This window comes from Mustela putorius, unplaced genomic scaffold (assembly GCF_011764305.1).
Source record: "Mustela putorius furo isolate JIRA1106 unplaced genomic scaffold, ASM1176430v1.1 tig00000407_pilon_pilon_pilon, whole genome shotgun sequence".
Classification (NCBI taxonomy): domain Eukaryota; kingdom Metazoa; phylum Chordata; class Mammalia; order Carnivora; family Mustelidae; genus Mustela; species Mustela putorius.
In genome coordinates this window covers 12,304,247-12,325,129 of record NW_025421373.1, presented here as the reverse complement: position 1 = coordinate 12,325,129, position 20,883 = coordinate 12,304,247, and the positions used below count along the sequence as shown (strand labels likewise).

Below are 20,883 nucleotides of genomic sequence, written 5' to 3'. Positions count from 1 at the left end.
TCCAGATAGCATCTTGAGATGCAAATGTTCAACTTTCTACATGAGAACTCATTAATAGAAACAACGGAGGCAACCCTGTTCTGTTTTAGGATCTGGACTCTTACATTTCGTGCAGCCAACACTTGTTTAAGGGCTTCTTACTTGCAATGATAATAAAGTCAGTTTTTGAAAGACTTACATTAACCGGATGTTACCGGATACTCCCCTGCCAATGCTCTTGTAAGTGGGCTGTGTTACTCAAATACCAAAGCACTTTGGTGTGGCCCTGGTTACATTTTCATAATATTGCTTCATTAAAATCTGTGATTCAGTAGTTTTGCCTGATCTGCAAGTGGCATTATTGTACTCAGAAAATCTGATGAGTGAGAGTGCTGCCGAACATGTCTGGTTCTAGAATATGGAGGTTCATGTCATCTCTGTATTGCTTGTCCTTCTGAAGTGACGAAACTGAATGCCAAATGAGCACAGCGTTTCTCGTGTTTGTGATATAACGTTGATTCAGAAATTTGGATAACTTTTCAGGAATCATCATTGATGTTCTTTAATAACCAAGTGAATCACAAGATTCTTTCCTCCAGCTGGCTCTGTCACACAGATGCTCTTTCAGATCGTTATATGGGTATAGAGGACTCCCTAACATTGAATGTAAATATCTTCCATCTAATTAGTGCTTTAAGTAAATGTCATAATTTTAAAACTGTCTGTTGAAGAGGGTAATTAAGCCTTTAAGACAAAATTTGCATCTTTCCATAGTTGATATAAATAAGACAGCAATTTATACAGGAGTCCTTGAAGTAGAACTAATTTTGCTCCTATTAAGCATTATTCATGGCAATGAGACTTTCTACCCTAATCAGAAATGTTTCCTCTTAAAAACTTAGCACCCATTGAAACCATTACCTGCTGTTCTCTCTTCCCTGCCTATACTGTAAGTCCCTTGAGAACAGAGGCCATGTCTCTTTCAGCACTGTATATAAAGCATACCAAAGCACTTGGCACACAGTAGATGTTCAATAACCAATAACCAGATGGCCAAGTGAATGATGCTCTCCTTTGCACCATTGACTGTAATTTATTATAGAGTGAGCAAAATGGGAAACTTCAGCTCACCTTATCATCTGTTGGTATAAGTCAAACAGTTCTGAATCCTTTTTTTTAACTTTTATAATGAGTAGCATCCATATGTTCCTCTAGTTTAAATCTGGTCAGGGCCTGAGAAAGGCAGACAAGCTGTTACTGAAATTCTCCAGATGGTGTGGTCTTTTCAAGTCCTTGGGTTAACTTCTGCCAATGGAGTATTCGTCATAGCTCATACATCGATCTGACACGATGGATGTAATCACCTGGCTGATAATTATTGTAGTGGTGAATCGTCTCCCACCTGATACTTCACCCGAGGACAACTTCTTATTCTCCTTCTGTTTCTTCTTTTTAAGGTTGCCACTAACCTGCTTCTAAAAAACAAAACAAAACAAAAAACACTAATAAAAATGGAAGAAATAGATTAAATCTTTGGCTCAAGCACTGGATAATTAAGGTTATCCCCTTGACTTAACACAATTTCTGCCAAAATCAGAAGAAACCTTTTTTTTTTTTTTTAATTGGCATAGTGCTGCTGTAATGTAAGGTTGCGCTATCCATTAGGCTCTTTAAAATGCCCAAATTGAGGCGCCCGGCTAGTTCAGTCGGTAGAGCATGAGCTCTTAAAATGACCAAATTGTGTTGCCAATTCATTACTGTTCTACAGATTCCATTGGGTCCAAGGAAAACAGCCTAAAACCGAACAATAGACCAAATGCTGACCAAGTTTTAACAATCTCAGCATAAAAGAATTTTTTCAAATCTTGGTGACCATTTGATCCAAATGTTCATCTTTTTTTTAAAGATTTTATTTATTTATTTGACAGACAGAGATCACAAGTAGGCAGAGAGGCAGGCAGAGAGAAGAGAGGAAGCGGCTCCCTGCTGATCAGAGAGCCCGATGGATGCCGGGTTGGATCCCAAGATCCTGGGATCATGACCTGAGCTGAAGGCAGAGGCTTTAACCCATTGAGCTACCCAGGCGCCGCCCCCCCCCCAAATGTTCATTTTGTTTTTTAAGAATTCATTTACTTAACAGAGAGTGAGACAAGGAGAGAGAGCACAAGCAGGGGGAGCAGCAGAGGGAGAGGAGGAAGCAGGCTCCCCACTCAGCAGGGAGCCCAATGTGGGACTCGATCCCAGGACCCTGAGATCATGACCTGAGCCGAAGGCAGAGGTCTAACCCACTGAGCCATCCAGGTGCCCCCAAATGTTCATTTTTTAATACATCAGGCATTTTTCTCAATGACTTCAGATAGGTAAGTCTCCATGAATGATGTCCAAGTCAGTAGTTCAAAGCTTACAGTGAGCGGCATTCCATAGTGTGCATGTTCATTTTGTAGGTTCTCTAAGCTTTTGAGTTTAATTTCACATGACTGAATTCTAAAGCACTTTCATGATTCTATCTCTAGCCCAAGATAGACTGTAGATTTACCTACATTTTAAATATTACTATCTGGCAAATTAGCTTGTCTCTAAGGAATTTAATTTTAAAAATGCAGAACGGCACGTGTCACCCTAATATCACTATTCTAAAGGCGTAAGGAACAGAAATCTGTCTCTCATCCTGCTCGCTCCCCTCTTAACCAGCATTTCCTTGGTACTGATCTTCCTAGTCTCTCAAGTTATATGGAAAACGTAGATAAAATGGAGAAATGCTATATATTCTGCTTCAAATGAGGAGCTATAACAATGTGACTCTTTTAGTCAGTAGCGGCCTTCTGTAAAGGATATTATTCTTTTAGGTGGTCACATTTCAAAATACCAATTCACTTATATCGGCTTTTAGAAAACTGACATTATGGGAATTCTATTTTTAGGATGAAATGGATCTTCTTAGAATGAAGGTTATAAGACATAATGGCCTTTGATTTTTTTTTTTTTAAGCCACCTCTAGGACACTTGGTTTGTTTGAAGTTTGAGCATCATAGCTTGGCAAGATGGATAACCTTGGATCTGACATTTGAGATTTGTTAGACCTTAACCTTTCAATTAAAAAGCTTTGATTCCAAAAGATTAGCCAATTATTTAAATGAAAAAAAAATGGCCGTGTTGAATCATTCAAAGTGGCAAGTTCATGCAACTATCCTACTACAAAGCAATGTCACTCTTTGATGCCGTGGTCCGTACTCAGATTTGTCACCACCCCAGCCTCCGCACCACTGCTCAAAACCTCAGTCTTCCCAGTACTGTCTAGACAAAATGTAGTTCTGAAAATTCACTCTAATCCAGTTTGACCCAGCTTTCAACCTTTTCCCCTCGTATCAACCAACACAGTCCTGTGTTCTAGCCAACCTGACATAAGTATGCTTTACTCACTGCTATCAATTCCTCTTTCCTTGAAAGTGGTTTCTGGCCAATTCACATTCCTCTAATCTGAAGAACTGAGTTTAGTTCTCTCTTTTTGCTAGTATAATTCTAAAACAGAGAAGTTAAAAGTATATGTATTAGCCAGTGGAATTTTTAGTGGGCTGGTTGACTTTTGTACTTCACCTTCTGTCCCATCAGGTAGGGATATTAATCCTTCCCCCATAGCATTAAACGAGAGAGGTTTAGCGTTATACATCACACATCACACCTGATGTATAATAAACATCCAATAAATTTAACTTGCAAAAATAGGGTATTCTTTCTGCATTCCTAAGAAAACTGTTTAAGCCATCATTAACCCTGCACTTTCAACTCTCTCTCTCTCTCTCTCTCTTTTTTTTTTTCCAGGACATTTACCACCTTCTGAAAGACTGTAACTATTTATATGTTTCCCTGTTAGAGGGTAAAACCTACAAAGGAATAGAATGTTCCTACAAAGGAATAGATCTTTCTTTTGCTCATTGACATATCCCAAGCTCTAGAAGAGTGTCTAGCACATAGTGGGGACACAAATTTGTTACATGAATTAGCTTGCATTCAGGGACAAATTTTGTTTCCATTCTCTCAGTTATAGTGGTTTTTGAGCAAAGTTTAATCACCAAACCCCAGGTGCTCCAAATAAAATAATAAATAATAATAAATTTTTTAAAAAGCTATCAGTATTTGAAGGCCTTCTCAATCTTATAATAACGAGACTTCTGGGCAAAATCTAGGGTAGCTAATGACTTCCCATTTGTGTAGTCACTCTGGCTAGGTGTGAGACAAATGACAGGCCTTTCAGAGTCAAAAGGGAAGGCATTTGTTTTTACCCTTTTAAGGGATTTTCTTAGATGGGGGTGCAAATGTAGAATAGAATGTAGGGTAAGGGACCTCAATGCTGGAGAGATTGACCCTCAGAAAGAAATTTTAATCACATCCACTCCTGATAGCCCCCAAAATAGAACTTGCTTGTGTTAGTGAAACTAAGAAAAAAGTCCTTTGGTGTTGTTTCTTTCACTATTTTCTTTGGTGGAATTCACTATCTACATACTTCAATAATTCATTAAGGAGTGCAAACTAGTTTAGAAAAAAAAATAACCTTACAACTATAAACATTCCTAATTTCAGACTTTGCTGCACTAGAAGGCATCTGTGGGGTATAGAAGGGCTTGATCATTAGTTTTTTGAGGATTTGTTTTAACCTCCTTGTCTACAATATTGAGTCTTTTTAATAAAGATTGGATTAGGAACTTAATAGTGGCTTTCAAAGAAGACTTGTCTTTGCACAGAGCTATAGAGTTCAGCTGAGGAAATGAATGATCTAATTACATTCTCTGATGCTAAAAATGTCTACATTCTAAGACCAGAAAATAGCAGATGCCATCGTGAATCTGTACAAAGCTTCTAGGACTGGCTCAAGTTACATTTATTTAATGACTATAGTAGGGATAATAAAGAGAGGTGACACGTGGAACACCAATCTAATCATTTATATCCATCCCATGGTTGCTGTAGTATTTAAGTGTCAATTACTTAGCAGGCACAGAATTTTGCAACAGATCATCACTAGTTCAGAGACGAGACGAGATTGCTCTAAAAACTAATGAAACAAGTTGCTTAAATATTACATTTCTTATGAACCAGAGAAACTTCCTTTACAGTGAGTCATTGATGTTGACATTCCTGTGTAGGCTAACCAGAAGCCTTTTTGTAGTTCAATAAAAATGGGACTATCTCATAATGGGCCAGGAGGTCTCAGGGAAAGCCCAGCAAAGTGGCATGTGATCAGCAACCATTGCTACTAGTTTGCCTTATGCTAGACCCAAGTTTCACCCCCATGTTTTATCATCTTAAAAAAAAGCCCACGAGGGATGGCATGCATTTAAGAGGCCTTGGAGAGCTCTCATTCCATCTACTTATTCTGGAAAAGGCAGATGATGTGTGTGGTAAGTCAGATGATGATGATGATGATTGTTTTTTTAACCAGCTTCTTGCTTTGAAACAAAAACGTGCCCATTAAAGGATCCTTGGGTCTCTGAGTGCTAGGCAGGTATATGAGTAATAGCTTAATGCAAAGGAAAAATACTTGACACAATGTCTAGCCAAAGCTCTGATGAATAGAAAACAGAATATACTTCCAAAGTTTTTAGCACAACTATTAAATAGCAGTAATCTCGCTATTAACTTAAATCATATTCAGGTAACATGGAATAAGTAGAGGTTCATCCAGCTTCAGATTCACATGAAGATTCACATGCAGCTGGATATGATTCTGAATAACACATTTTAAAGGACACAGCGATAGATCCAATAAATGAGTCTTTATAGTTTAGAAAACCAGAAAAACTAGATGGTCCTAGTATATAAATTTATCATCTCAGATAAGTTAAGCTCTTTTAGGGAAGTAGCAATTCCTTTGGCACCATATGAATTGATGACTTGTTTAGTTAATTCATTTATTGCCTTGTAAAATATCCAAACTGAGTTGTTTATCAGGCTAGCAGTATAGGCTTATAAGAAACAGCATATTACATTGACAATTATTTCACAGAAATATACAGTTAAGACACTAATTATTTCTTCAATCTTGTAGAATAATAATTAAATCAAAAATAGAACAAACGAAACTATATTGTGATTGGGGGAAAAATAGTACTTTTCTAGGCTCCTCAAAATCAGTGGTGAATGCCACCTCAGGAGTTTATCTTAAAAGGGGAAAAAAAAAAAAGAAATGAAATATACAAAACTCGAGCCTTTGGAAATGTTGTCTAATGACATACTCAGGAAAATTTTCTTAGATATCTTGTTTTTATGCAGCAACTCAAAAAAAACCTTTATTTATTTATTTATTTATTTATTTATTTATTTATTTTGGTCCCTTCCCCCAGCCCTGGAATGATTTTAATGTCAGAAAAGATGATGTAAGAAAGCAACCCAGTAGAATACGTAAGAAAGTCTTTGAAGTCACTCTTTAAATCCTACAATAAACTTTTTCTTAAATCTATACAGAGTAAGGTGAAACTCGAGGTCTTTTCCTTGTGCTCTTTGATTACTATAACTAGGAAGAAGATGAGTAAGTTGTATCTTCATTTCATAAAGGCACTTAGTTCTCTGAAACTTCACATCCTAAAATGGATATTATTGGTAGAAGTCACTTCAATAGTTGCCAAAGGTGGTATGGAAATTGACCGCCTGAAAACTTCTTGGTTAAGGAACATTGTTTAATGTTTGGGATCACATGGGGTGGCTTTTTCCATGGAGGCTCTGGTAGATACAAAACTCCTTGAATTACTTTTCCGAACTTGCTGATTGTGCTTCATGATTCCTAAGGTAGATGTCTGGCCGTGTCTGTGGAAGGCAGGACCCATTAATGGTGATGACTTACATGATTCTGACAAACATAATTTTGGTTACATTTACTTGGATTTAGAGAGAGAGAGTTCATGAAACAACATCTATCTCACATGCTGAGACTTTATAAGAAAAAGTCTGACATTAAGTGGTAGGTTTTCTAATTGCAGTTGGAACTACCTCTACTCATCTGTCTGTGCTGTGAAAGGACCCTACACAGATATTTCAATACAGTGGAATCATTTGTTGTTTGATGTAGTTGCTTCAATTGTGCAGCAACTAAAATCCCAAATCTGCCTCCTTTAGCATGGGTGTGTGTGCTATCTCGAATATTCCCGTCCTTCAGTTTAATTTAAAAATACACTTATTTATTCTCAGTACTTACTTGGTCCAATACCAGTTCTGAAAAGATGAAAGAATAATGACAAAGCGTGAAGTTTAGCTCAAAGGTACTTGTGCATTTTTGCCATCTTGTGCTCACTCTGCAGTAACTTCTTGGGGTGTTTGTAGATAAACACATTTTCTGAGCAGGTAGTCTAGCTATTCCAGGACCTTTTTTGGATCCTGCCACCTAAATTGTCCACACTTGAGTGGTATTAGCATATTACCTCAAGAAGCAAGAAAACAAGTTGGCAGATCCGGCTTTCTTCTTGTCCACCAGAACCTGAAATTACCTAGGGATTTCTTATCTGTTAAGTTACCTAATTTGGTCAGCAACCAAGAAGTAAGCAAATGAGACTGTATACTTACTTCTCCCAGTTGAGTTCCCCTGGCCTTTTGGATAGCATCCTGGAACTTTGTAACTTTCAGTATGGTAGAACGCTGCAATTAGGAGGAGAGAGGGCTGGTCATCAGGTTGCTGGTTCTATGCAGACCTGAAATTTGGCAAATAAGTAGAAAAGTCCCTTTTTATTCAGTAAGTGATTCTTTTTGTCTTCTTCTTATTTAAAAGCAACCAAGTCTTTTTTTTTTTTTAAGGGAAATTAGTTAAGTTAGGAAGAACCATCCATAAAATGATAATTGATACATCAAGCATCCAGATAACGAAAAAGTAGTTTTAAAAACACATACATTCTTAACCATGGGGCTTAGCAGGGCCGCCATCATTCTTAGAGATAAAGGACGAATGCCCTGTCAGAGGTGGAGACCTGGCCAACTAGAAAAGGTCCTATCAGACGTGGAAATGTGAGCCAATGGCAAGTTTCTCGCGTAAGGCTAATGCCAGCTCTAAGGGGAGACTGGACACTACAACAAAGGACATATTCGACTGGAAAGGCCACCTAGAACCCAGAGATAACATATCGGGGTGGGATCACTTAAACTGATTTTGTGTTGTGTCCTACATGGTTATAAGAACTTTTTCCCCATAGTTTTGGTCTATGTACAGACACAGAGAGAAAAAGAAGTTCTGCCTGTCCATTTACAATTACGAAACACACCACAGTTGACTTTTCTGTGCTGATGGTACAAGGCAGCTGGATTCTCGTTCCTTTAAGCTCTTCAAAACACAGCTTGTCTCTGAAACATGAGTTGTGGAAAGGTACAGAAACACTCAGGCACTGGCTTTGAGGATTATATAAACGTGGGCCTCTGCCTGGAAAGGAAAACCACATTGGGATTTAATATAATTCAGCCAGGCTATTAAAGAAGAAACCAAATATCAGGCAGAGTTTCTTGCCTTGGAAGAGGAAAAGTTTTAGGTTACCTGCTTGCTTTTAAAGTGCTCTGCTGTAGTCGATCATAAAATAATTTGACTACATTAGTAATTCGTAGCTCTTCATTCTTCCTTATGTTTAAAATGCAGATGGTCCTAAATAACATTCTTCTAACATCCACAGAGACTTTCAAGACGACTATTAGAAGGAGTAGAAAGTGGACTGTGTTTAACACTGAGGATCTATATGTAGAAGTATCTATCATAGGTGAAGGGTGCAAATGGAAAAAAAAATAACAAAACTATTGTACCCTGAAGTCCACATGCTAGATATGCTGTACACCCATTTTGACTTAATTCAGGATTATTTCATATGGGAACAGGAAAGCACGACTTGATGTGTGTTCTAGGACACAAGCTAAGATTGATTTCTATGATTTATTTTAAAAACTGGCTTGTAGCTAGGAAGAGGAGTCATTTCTGGTAGCTAACCTAACTTGGGAAGAATAGACATGAGAAAAAAATGAAATACTTGCTGGTCAGTTTGAGTAGGTATATCTATACGCGAGGGAAGACTGGTGAAAAAGGTATGAATAGTGTCCGTGTATAGGCCTAGGAATCAAATGGTACAATGACAGCCCTTTTCCATCACCCCGGCTCATTAGCTTTTGGACTACTCTTTTCCTGCAAGGGTCAAGCATAATATCCATTACACATTTAAATGCCAAATTCAAAGTAGAAGTCATATGTTTATTGTGTTTTTATACCAGTTCCATAATGCTTCTCCTCAAATCATTCCCCAAAGTCCCTGTAGTAGAAAATTTCTAGAGGCTTCCATGTTAACAGTGGTATTTTTTATTTTATTTTATTTTTTTACATTTTAAACCCTAAAACTGTTCCTGTAAATATTCTTTAGAATACCCTCTTTCCTTGGCTTTAGGATGAGGGAAAAGCAAACTGAAATACAGTATCCTACTTTACCATTTAATAGTACACAACAGAGTTCTTCTAAATTCAAATTTTAAAATCGATTCATTCCATTTGCCTATTCCAATCATCTATCAACACTTCAGCTTTTAAAAATCTTGTTCTTTCCACATGACTTTTTGGCATACTTTCTGGTTACTATCACTTCATAACTAGAAGTAGCAAACTCTGCAGGGGCCCCTTTCTGTCACTGTCACTACAGTGTGCTTTCCCCAGCCTTGTGACAACACCTTGGTACAGGTTACTGTGCCACCAGCAAAACATGCTGGGTTTTCTCCACTGAAGCAAGCACTTGGTGGTGGAAACAGGCGCTGCCATCCCTGGCCTACAGTGGGGTCTCAGCATGAGGGGAGGAGTGCTCAGCAGAATTCTGTCACATCTCCACAAGCCCTGTGGTCACATAGCTCTTTCCGCCTGCTCACGCATCCCACCCACTTAATATTATAAATTTGACTCATGGTACCAATGATGCTGCCCAAAGTGTGGAAGTTTCTTCTTGGCTGGGTTTGGTGGGAACCCTGACATTTCAGACCAGGACTTCAGTGTAGCCGGCTCACTGAATACCCATTCGTCAGCCATAAGGAGATTTTCCTTCTTCCCTATCCCGCCAAACACACACATCTGCCCCATGTTGACTACTTTGGTCCATTGACCATTTTCCCCAGAATGTCTTTGCTTGCTGTACAGATTTACTCACCATATTGCCAGCTACCTTTGAGCCTAAAGCCCAAGGTGTATGGCCCTCCCACCCCACAGAAAGCCATATTTATTTAGCCTTTCCTCATAATTAATGGGAATCACTCTTGGCTTCTTCCATAGGAGACTTGATAGCTTTCTAATAGAAAAAGCAACAACTAATAAGGTGATTCAAGATGGTACTTAATATTATAAATTTGACTCAAGGATGGAGTCAATACCTTGCCAATCTCTCTTCCCCACATGGCTCCTGAGGTATAAGTACAAATGAGACAAGAGCAGAAAAGGAAACACATTGTTAGGGAGATCGGGGCCCCGGACCCCCCACATGCAGAACTCTGATAAATCAGGCTGAAGCACACCGCACACTAGACCAGAGGTCCCCCATTCCCTTTTCCATGTCAGGTTGTGTCTGCTACATTGCCCTGCCCAGCTCACTTGAGATATACAGAGCACACGTGCCATAGCTAGTTGAGCTGTGTCCAGACGGTTACTGGTGTCAGGGGCACCATGGTAGAGCATAACCCAAATGATCCAGTCCCAGCAGTGTAAAGCAATGACAGAAACATGATTTTCAAAGCTCCAAAGTTTCAATGTCACTTCCTTCCCTTTGTAGAAGTGAGTTAAAGGATAAAGTCAGACTCCAGCTTCTCTTTTGTATTTGGTCTAAGCTAGAAGAGGTGATGCCCAAGAACTAGGGTGGAGGGCGCCTGGGTGGCTCAGTGGGTTAAGCCTCTGCCTTCAGCTCACGTCGTGGTCTCGGGGTCCTGGGATCAGGGCCCGCATCTGGCTCTGCTTGGTGGGAAGCCTGCTTCCCTCTCTCTCTCTCTCTGCCTGCCTCTGCCTACTTGTGATCTCTCGCTGTCAAATAAATGAATGAAATCTTAAAAAAAAAAGAAAAAAAAACTGGGGTGGAATAACGGGGATGTTACAGTTGAGATGGGTAATGCACTCTACTATCAATTAACCCAACTCCAAGCCTTGCTTGTCCATGCGCACTAGAATTCCACATGGCCAAAAGACCACAGGGATATTCCAATACTATACGCTTTCCAATACTATACTCTTTCTTAAAGTCTGAATAAGAGTAAAGAGGAGGTTCTAGACTCTGTGCCCTACGCATATCTTTGTTCATGCAAGCACACTAACTTATACCCAGCTTTCCCAAGAGGCAAGAGCATACTTTGATTATGAATTTACACTTTCTTCTTTTTTCTAACTTTTTTACACTATCTTTTTCTACCTCTAACCAAAAGTCATTGTACTGAAACAACTGAGTAACGTGATTGTAAAATTGAGCATAAACTTAATACATGAGTTTAGCTTGGGAACAACTGCAGACATTCCTAGCGAACTGCTTGCATTGCCCAGTCTAGAGAATGGGCCTTCATCTGGATAGCATTAAGCTCCTTTTTACAGCTTAAATTCTCCTAAACACTATTTATTTTGATCACTGTTTTCTGGGGTCTAGTAGGAGATATTCCTAATGAAAACTTATTTAAAAAATGAAATGGGTGTGGTGGATACAAAAACTAAGAGAGGTCATAATGAGTCGAAAAATATTGAAATTTGCCAACCCGAGAAGTCAAACTTCCTGTCATGTTCTGGGGTAAAAAAAAAAAATGAAAAGGCCACACGCTGAATAGTAGAGAATGTACTAAAATGAATTTGAATGCTTTGATCTGTGGGCTGCAACTCAAACCTAGCCAAATACTTTCTTCCAAGCAGCCAAATCAACATTAATAAGCCAGTTTGACCAAATAGGGCTCCAGCTACTTTGGTTAAAAAGAATCCAGTGACACGGTATGATTAGAACATGTAAAGTCCTTTTTCTGTTTTGATTCAGAAAACATCTCTGATTCTAGGCTATTCTAGGCTATCTTCCTGTTCTGTGCTTGCTTTATCTACTAAATAGAACATATTCTTGGTTTGGTCTGTATGTAATGGGTTTAGCACAGTTTTCTTTAAAAATAGTTTTTAAAAAGTGACACATATAATCTCTAGGAATAGGACAGTAGAGCCTCATGTTAGGATCTAGATTTCTCTTGACATCAGCTCCATCCCAACCAGTCAGCCATTTAATGGTGGACAAGTTATACATTCCTTCTTGCCCTTAGTTTCCTAATCTTTAGTAGTGTAAAGGTGTGACTGATAATTCCCGGGGTTCTTCCAGCTCCAAGTCTATCCACTTGGCATTTCTTGAAGGGAACAAATGATCATGGAAGTAGATGGTTGGAACTCAAACCCAATCGATCTGGATGTAGCATGGACATCTTTTTAGGAGCTTTCCAGTAAAAATTCCCCAGGTGATGGGAGCTTGACCCTCTAAACTGCCAATGGTAGTGATGTAGGCTTGGATTTGACTCTGTCTCTGGGTGGCTCAGAGTATGTTCAGAAGCCAGAGTTGAACAGGGGGCTCTACCACTGGCAAACACTCTCGCTTCTTCACCTGGGCCTTACTGGTTAAAGCACTACATCCTTCTCTGTGTGTACTTGCTAGCTCTTTAGTTGTTGGTCCTTGTTGTTCTGAAATCATTCAAACAGCTGCTGTGGAAAAGCAGTGTTGGAGGCAGGATAAGAGTACACAGGACGCAGCACGTGAGACACTGCTTTGATTTCATCATGGCTGCCTTTCACTGAGCACTTTCTATATAGTAGGCATTCTGGTAATGACTCTGCAAACTATGTTCCCATTTTACATATGTGAATATTAGATAAGTTGTCCTGAGCTGCAGAGCTGCAAAATGGTGAAAGTGCATATGATCCCCCAAGCCTCAACCCTTAACAGCTCTGCTGTCCTACCTCTACCTAAAATTAACTGTTTGGGGCACTCTTGGTCTGACTAGGTTCTAAAGACAGTGAAAAGCTTTTTGGGTCCATCCTTTAGGTCCTACACTGTGCTTCCCAAGAGTTCAAAGCAAGGAAAATGCTCTCTGTCAATGCATAACTTGTGTAGACCTCCTTGGCTCAGGCATGTTTTGTTCCTGACGCCCCCATGGCAGTGTCAGCACTTACAAGAAAATCTCCTAAGGACTCTTTTTCAGGGTGCATTAACAGAGTCTCATTTCCCCAATTAAACAGGCTGTAAAAATCTTCCTGTCTATGGCACTGGGCCTTTGCGGAGTAGAGTAAACGTTCCCTAAAAGCATAGGATTCCAAGCAGTTTAAACATCAAATATCAGAAACAGCTAAACTTTGCTGTAACATTTCTGACAACATCTCTTATTCGCAAAATGCTACTTGAGAAATAATGGGGAAGGCAGCTTGCTGCCCTCTTGGACCCCGAGATCTGCCTTAGAGGTTAATATTTCACGTGTCCTAATGCATTACCCCAGCTGAGGCAGGACTAAAGTTCCAAAGGACAAGGGAGCATGTTTTCTGACAAGTACAAAGTACTAGACACTAACGAAGATGTTTATGTTGCTTTGTTCTTGACTCCTCTTAACATTCTTTCCTGTGTCCATTTTATGTGGTATGTTCATGTCAGGGGATGAAGACTTTAAAAAAGCTTAGAAAATAGAGGTTAAAATCAGTGTGTTTTTTTTTTTTTTTTTTCAAAAAGATAAGAGCCACCAATAACTATAGGAGACAAGGGAACACAGCTCATGTTCAATTTTGAGCCTAATGACCTACTAATGATTGATTTGGTCTTACTGAGTCCATTAACTTACTCATAAAATAGACCCATTTTATTTCACAGAGCTTTCAGGATAAATGTTTCAAGTGCTTGGTAAGTGAAGTGTTTGTCCCCCTCCTCCTTAACATTAGCAACAATTCTCTACTATGTGTGGCATGGGACTACCATTAAGTTAGTCTTTAAGTTATTCCTTTTACCAGCATTTTGAGACTGGGCAAGCAAATTTCTCTCTGCTGTGTATAATCACAGTAGGAAGATTGGCTAGGAGAGAGAGGGGACACTTGTTTCAGGGTATGGCTGAGAAACCTGGGATCATTAAATGCTATCTCATTGTTGCTACCCACACAATCCTAGTGGAGGAAAGGGAGCCAACAAGAATGAGGAGGGGCCAGCCAAGCTTCTCCCTGCATGAATTAGTCCCTGGACTGGGTCTATTCCAGGTTCTAAATACTAGACATCTTGCATGAATCACTTTAAGGGCTAAACAAACTAGCAGATTTTTTTTTTTTCTTGTGCAAGGGATATACTTGTCATAAGATGACTCAAGCTGTCTTCTGGTATACATTTCTCAGAACCTTCTCAGAAACTGAAAAAAGATGTTGCAAGCTCCAGAATCCCTTCTAGTCATCTGATTCTTGTGCCGTGGAAAGGGGAAGTTCCCGCATTCTTTCAGGGAGGTATGTGTTCAGTCCAGAATCCAAGTTATGTATCTTTGCTCAAGTGGGAGGTAGTTTTCTTGACCTAGCAAAGTTTCTTTCACAACCTGCTGTCCTAAGATGGAGTCTTAAGAAGTTGCCTTAAGAAGGAGTCAAGAATCTACAATAGCTTTAGATCCTCCTCTCTTTCCAGCTGTGCCTTCTTATTTCTCTCCTTTTCTATCAAAGGAAACAGCCCACCCCCAGGAACAAGAACCAGCTAGGTTTAGATGGGGAGCTGTTTATGTGACCCTTTCTGTATGTTTTTGAACTTGAATTTGTAATCCCTGCTTTCAGATAACACCTCATTGCATGTGTTTCCTGATTAATTTTGTGCTTCTTGGTCAGAAGAGTTTTTCTGTAACTAAACCCAAGGAATAAGAAGGCTGTAGGCTTTCTGGATGTCCTACGCCCACTTATTCCCCTTTATGAAAATCTTTTACCTCACTGGAGCCTTGAAACAGAACACAAAGATTAATGCAATCTAGATAATTTTTTAAAAACAATGCCCCTAATTTGGGAAAGTAATCAAAGAAAATAATAGGGAACCTTTTGGCCCCCAGATCCCTTTTCCAGGCTGAAACCGTTTCCAAAAACAATTCATTATAAAACCTGCTGAAAGTTTTATGAGAACAATGGACAATTCTGTAACATTGTTCAAAGAATTATGCATTTGAGTTTTTACATGTTTAAGTTGATTATTCTCTATAGAGGGACCTGAGTCTAGAAGCAGGACTTCCCGCATCTTTTGTATGTCAGATGGTAGCTTGGACCTTTGGAAAGTCTGTGCTGGGGCATTTGCTCTTTTAACCTTGGGAGAAAGGTAAATGTTTATCAGTCTAGTATATGGGATACTGAAAGGATGCTTTTAGTGAAATCATTCAAAAAACCTTTTCAACATTTCTTTATAAAGGTGCTTATCTCTGAGTCTTAGGGCCTTGGGGCAGAGTCTACTCTGATCATTTCAGGGAACATGGATATATTTTAAATGGCCTGGCCTGTAATACGGACCTACCTTTGGTTATTGCAACCTGATATACATATACCTTTTCTTCAGAGAATTTATACTAAAGAAACATTTTCTTTCTATTACTTTTTTCTTCCTTGCCCTAAAACTGCTCATTCCTAAATAGTGGAAGGACATAACTAAAGGATACCAAATACCTTTTAAAATGATTCCAGTGCGGGGGGGGGGGGGGATGATTCCAGTGGTGTGAAAAGTTGTACTTAGTTGTCTGAAAAGAGAAGTTTTTTCTATAAAACCAAGGTAGCACCATTCGCTTCAGAACCCTTCCATCTTGGTCCAGTCGGCCAACGCTAGATTTGAGACCTGGTCTTGAGCTGTGAGGTTGCTGTGTCTTGTATCACTTTAATGACTTACACAACACCATTCCCACTCCCAAACCCCTCAAAATGTTTTGTGGCACTTCTCAAATCCCTTTAAAATATTCTCAATTTAGAATACAGTTTGCCAAATTTAATGGCCTAAACATTTTCTTGTCAGAAATAACATCCTGCAGAAAAGTACAACAGTAGGCTCCAGAGATGTCAGTAAACTCTTCTACCCAGATTATTTTAAAGCTGAACTAGAGGGGAGGAGGGATAGGCTTCAAGGAGAGGTCTTACCTACTCTCTTCAGGGGCAAATAGATAACTGGGATGAGCTCATGTAGCGAACCTTTCAAATATGTGGGCATATTTGAAAAGGTAAAGAATCAAACAAAAATGCTCTGAAAGAAATGAGAAACTTTGGGCTGCTATACAAAAGTGAAAGAAAAGGATGTTGAAGATAAGAAGGGGCAGAATATTTAAGCATCTTACAAACAAAACAAAACAAAAAAATCTAAATTTTTGTCCTAAATGCAAAGGGAGCCACCACAAGACCAAGCAAGAAATTGTCAATGTTATTCTAAAATTTAGAAGAACTTTATCATTTAAAAAATGAAAAAGGATTCCAGATCATTCCAACACAGAAAATATAAGCCATGGACAGGAGCATCAAGGTTGTTATGGGAGCAAAATGTAGGGAGGGAAAAGGCTCACAGAAGGGGATAGGTGTCCGGTGCATGCAGTCAAATACCTCCAAAAGGCTGAACAGTAAAACAATTGGATTTGTTTGGGACACTCATCAGCAGTGTCGTTGAATTTCTGAGAGTAGAGTTGAGATGAACAAGTCCTTTGAGAGGAAGGGAATATGAAAAAGTAAAGGGTAGGAGACTATCAAATTTAAATGTTTAATCATGAAAGGATCATGAGATGATGATTAGAGAGTTATAGGGAAGTGTTTTCCTTATTTCTGAGATGAGATATGAGCAACTTATAAAGGAGAGGGCCCAATGGGGAAAAGATGAGGACACAAGAGGGTACATGTCCTTGCATCTCCCTAGGTCAGAGCTTGGTCTCACCTCCTGGTGTTGTTAACATAGGCAAATATCCTCTAGAAATGGAATAAATTCTCTTAAATTAAGAAAATAATTATTAGCTTACTGAAATTGGAAAAGTGTGGATACGACTTGAAGATTTATCATGTCACCAGAAAACAGATCTTGGGAACCACTGAAATCAATCAAGTCCTACAAAATAGAGGTGTTGTGTTAGTATCCTAGGGCAGCCATAAAAACTAATCAACTTGAAACCACAGAAACCTATTCTCTCTCAGTCTTGAAGTAAGAAGTCCAAAATCAAGATATCAATAGGGTTTATTCCTTCTGAAGGCTCTGAGGGAGAACCTGTTCTGTGCTTCTCTCCCAGTTTCTGGAGGACATTTGCAATCCTGGTTCATAGATATGCCTATCCAGTCTTCACCTCTTATTCACATTACCTTCTCCTTTGTGGGGCTCTTTGTCTCAAATCTCCCTTTGTCTTTCTTTTCTAAGGATACCTGTTATAGGATTTAGGGCCCCCCAAATCCAAGATGATCCCAGCTCAAGAGCCTTTTTCCCAAATAAGGCTACATTCAAAGGTTTGAGGATTGTAGTTTTGGACATATCTTTTTAAGGGCCACTATATGAATGTAATAGAGCACCAGTGTAACATGTGAGGAACTCTGGCTTGGGGCCAGACAGCCTGGGTTAGATAGACCCAGGTTTTACCACTTAACAGCTGTATCATTTAAAATCCCTGTGCCTTGGCTTTCTCTCGGAACAGTGAAATAATATTATATCATAATACTCGTGGGGTTACTCTGGATTTTTTGAGTTAATACACATAATAGGCTACTAGTATCTGGCCCCCAACTAAATCTTGACTAAATAAGGCTTTGAGTCCTCTGCTACGTAAGACTTACACCTGTAAGGAGACTGGCTCCCCGGCTGCCTACCAGTCAGGTATCTTTGAACACAATTAGCTACTAAATCTCCAAATTAAATAATTCAATTAAAACATTAATCATATATAGATTTCTATATATGTGTGTGTTTTTTCAAGACTATTAAGACTATAAAGACCATTTAAAGACTCATGGGGGGAGAGACGGAGTATGCACCTTGAGGAAAATATGTTGACATTTAGGAAGCCAGGGAAGTGCAATTTCAGCTGACTGAGAAGCAAAAAAATGTGAGACTTATTTTTACCCTTTACATATCTAGATAATAACATACATTTCCATGTGATGGACATGGTCCTTGAATTTAAAAAGCTCAAATTAGGGCACCTAATTGGGTGGCTCAGTTAGTTAAATGTCTGCCTTTAGTTCAGGTCATGATCTCAGGGTCTTGGGATAGAGCCCCGCATCTGGCTCTCTGCTGGGTGGGAGTCTGCTTTTCCCTCTCCCTCTATCCCCCAATATGTGCATGTGCTTGCTCTCTCTCTCTCTCTCTCCCCTGCCTTCCCTCAAATAAATAAATAAAGTCTTAAAAAAAATAAAAAGTTCAAATAAATGGATGCTTTAGAAACAGAATGAAGAGAGATTTGGGGGTGGGTGGGATGTACCAGTCCATGGGTGGTCTTAACAGGTTTACAAAACTATGAATGGCTGCTATCCTGTCTTCTACATGAAAGTTAATGCTCTCTCAGAAACTGTGTAAAAACTTTGACTCCTGGGAGGTGAAAGAACCTTTTGAAATATTAGTTCACATCTGTGTGCTTACAATGACTCTACGTTTTTCTCTTTTACCTGCCATTATACATAAGGGAGTCTTATGAGAACACATGCCACAAATGTCTTGAGGATAATAATGCTATATAATAGCACAAAAGTATGGCCACTCAATGAATTGCACAACAGACATCCCATAAATTCACCCTTCCCTTGATATGTGTAAGTGTTAATGTCAAAAATGGTTGTCCTTTAAAGGATAGTGCTTAGATAGCCTGGGAAATCATATGCAGAATCACAACATGTAAAAAATATATATTTATCAACAGGAATAAAATTTTTAACTTTATTCTTGACCCTGCCTTTACAACTAAATGAGTTTTTAAAGCAGAATTTACAATGTCTGAGTTCAGATGCCAATTGCCGTCTTCTCAGATTCCGCATCCAGTATATTTAAATTTTGCTCTGAAATCTTATTTTTGTATGTGTGACATGTTTTGATCCCTATGTCTAATACTAGTTTTTTAATGCCAAAATTCTAATACAAACTATTTAGGTGGGTAATCATTAAATGTTATCAGACATCCATTCTTAAAGAAAAGCCTAGTAAACACCCTATTTCCATTTTGAAAATTACAAAGGAAACAGTCCTACCCTCTCCTCTTCAGAGTTCAGTCTAATACGGGAGAGAGAACAAAATGGGTCTGAGGAAATATACTTTCAAATCACGAGTTGCCAGCCTAGTAGCATACTGCCTGGGTTTGCCATGTTATGATCTCATGATGCCTCTAAATCCTGCCCACAGGTGTCTGTAGTGGGTTATGTTCATTTGAGACTTCGGGATCTCCTGGTGTCACTCCGTGTCCGCTGGTGCTGGAGTTCACTGTCTGCCTTCCCGCCATGTCTAACGAAGTAGAGACGACCACAACTAACGGTCAGCCTGACCAACAGGCTGCACCAAAAGCACCATCAAAGAAGGAAAAAAAGAAAGGTATGGAGATATCTTCCTGAGGCCACTGAGGGGAGCGAATGTTGCTTACCTCTGAAGAAATGTGAGGTTTGAGGTGAACGAAGTAAGAGCTGGTCCTTGGCTCCCTTCAGTCTCAGCCTACTCTCAAGTTCTCCTGAACAGGAAAGTTGGACTTCGGCAGAGATTACTTTGCCCCACTCGAAACAGGACATATCTCTGATTTCACCCACTGGAGCCTGCTGGGAAGCGTTCATCATAGCTTGTTTGGTTGATAAACACCACTCTCCTTTATTAGAGATTTATCTTTCGGTAATCTATTTACCACTTTACTGAAGTAGCTGTTTTTCAAAAACCGAGATCTTTTCTATTTTATTAGACCTTGTTCTCTTGACCTGAAGTACCACTAGAAAGTGCCAGAGTCCTTAATTATTCATAGTTTGAGAAAATGCCGTGGCTTGCCTGCCTTTTACTTTAGCTTCTACTTTAGCTGTGGAATGAAATGACTGCATCTTTTTAAGAAAAGCAAAAGAAATTCTGAAGATGAGATATGTATCTTAATGACTTTCAAATAAATTTATTCATAATTTTCTTCTACCTTATTGGCGACTCAAAGTGTTAGTAAATAGTTGAGTAGCTTATTTTTCTTTCATTAGAAAAAGCATTATCTTCCTTACTTTCTCTTAAAAATATTTTTTAAATTATGAAGAATATCCCCAAATCTACCTCACACAGTCCCATACATTTCCCATAATCAGTCCATTTTGCACTTTTTAAAAAAATATTTTATTTATTTATTTGACAGAGATCACAAGGGCAAAGAGGTAAGTGGAGAGAGAGGAGGGGAAGCAGAGAGCCCGATGCGGGGCTCCATCCCAGGACTCCTGGGATCTTGACCTGAGCAGAAGGCTGAGGCTTTAACCCAGGTGCCCCCATTTTGCACTTTTAAGAGTTCACTTTCTCTCCACCCCAACACCATATACAGTATTACAGAATACAACTTCACTCAGAGGAAGTAAGAATAAAGATAGAATATTTCATATTTGAGCAACCGTAATGTAACCAATATGTGTGCTACTAATGGAGATTCTGGAACATATTTGGTCATACCTGGGGATGATATTTAAAGGCATTTATAAATTTTATCCTATATTTCTTTTTTTTCCCTCAGGCTCTGAAAAGACAGATGAGTATCTTTTGGCCAGATTCAAAGGTGATGGTGTAAAATACAAAGCCAAACTAATTGGCATTGATGATGTGCCCGACGCAAGAGGGGATAAAATGAGCCAAGATTCTATGATGAAACTAAAGGTAGGAAGGAGGGAAAGCATGCTTCGTCTCTATCTCAAGCAAATACCCAACAACGGGAATTATATTAGAAGATTGTGTAAACCTATAACTCAGTTATTTGAAAGAAAAAAAAAACATTTCT

The 20,883-nt window shown here is 39.1% G+C and overlaps 1 protein-coding gene and 1 long non-coding RNA gene across 9 annotated transcripts in view; one reads left to right on the top strand and one right to left on the bottom strand.

Annotated features, from left to right (window-relative positions):
* The window catches only part of DAB2 (DAB adaptor protein 2), a 49,777-nt gene that overhangs the window by 8,994 nt on the left and 19,900 nt on the right, over positions 1-20,883 (top strand). For 2 of the 8 annotated variants that reach the window (XM_045079500.1, XM_045079499.1), the window contains exons 1-3: positions 4,934-5,375; positions 19,290-19,475; positions 20,623-20,762. In XM_045079500.1, the coding sequence (XP_044935435.1) occupies positions 5,243-5,375; positions 19,290-19,475; positions 20,623-20,762 (459 nt within the window). In that variant the 5' untranslated portion in view covers positions 4,934-5,242. Of the gene's footprint in view, positions 1-4,933; positions 5,376-14,326; positions 14,432-19,289; positions 19,476-20,622; positions 20,763-20,883 lie in introns of those variants that run through there. The other 6 variants (XM_013051667.2, XM_004737974.3, XM_004737975.3 and 3 more) reach the window with 5 other exon arrangements.
* Positions 549-20,883, bottom strand: part of LOC123391921 — a 53,737-nt gene continuing 33,402 nt past the window's right edge. The window contains exons 2-3 of the long non-coding RNA XR_006606597.1: positions 7,531-7,655; positions 549-1,454 (exon numbers count right to left, since the gene is read on the bottom strand). This is a non-coding gene — a long non-coding RNA (uncharacterized LOC123391921). The remainder of the gene's footprint in view (positions 1,455-7,530; positions 7,656-20,883) is intronic.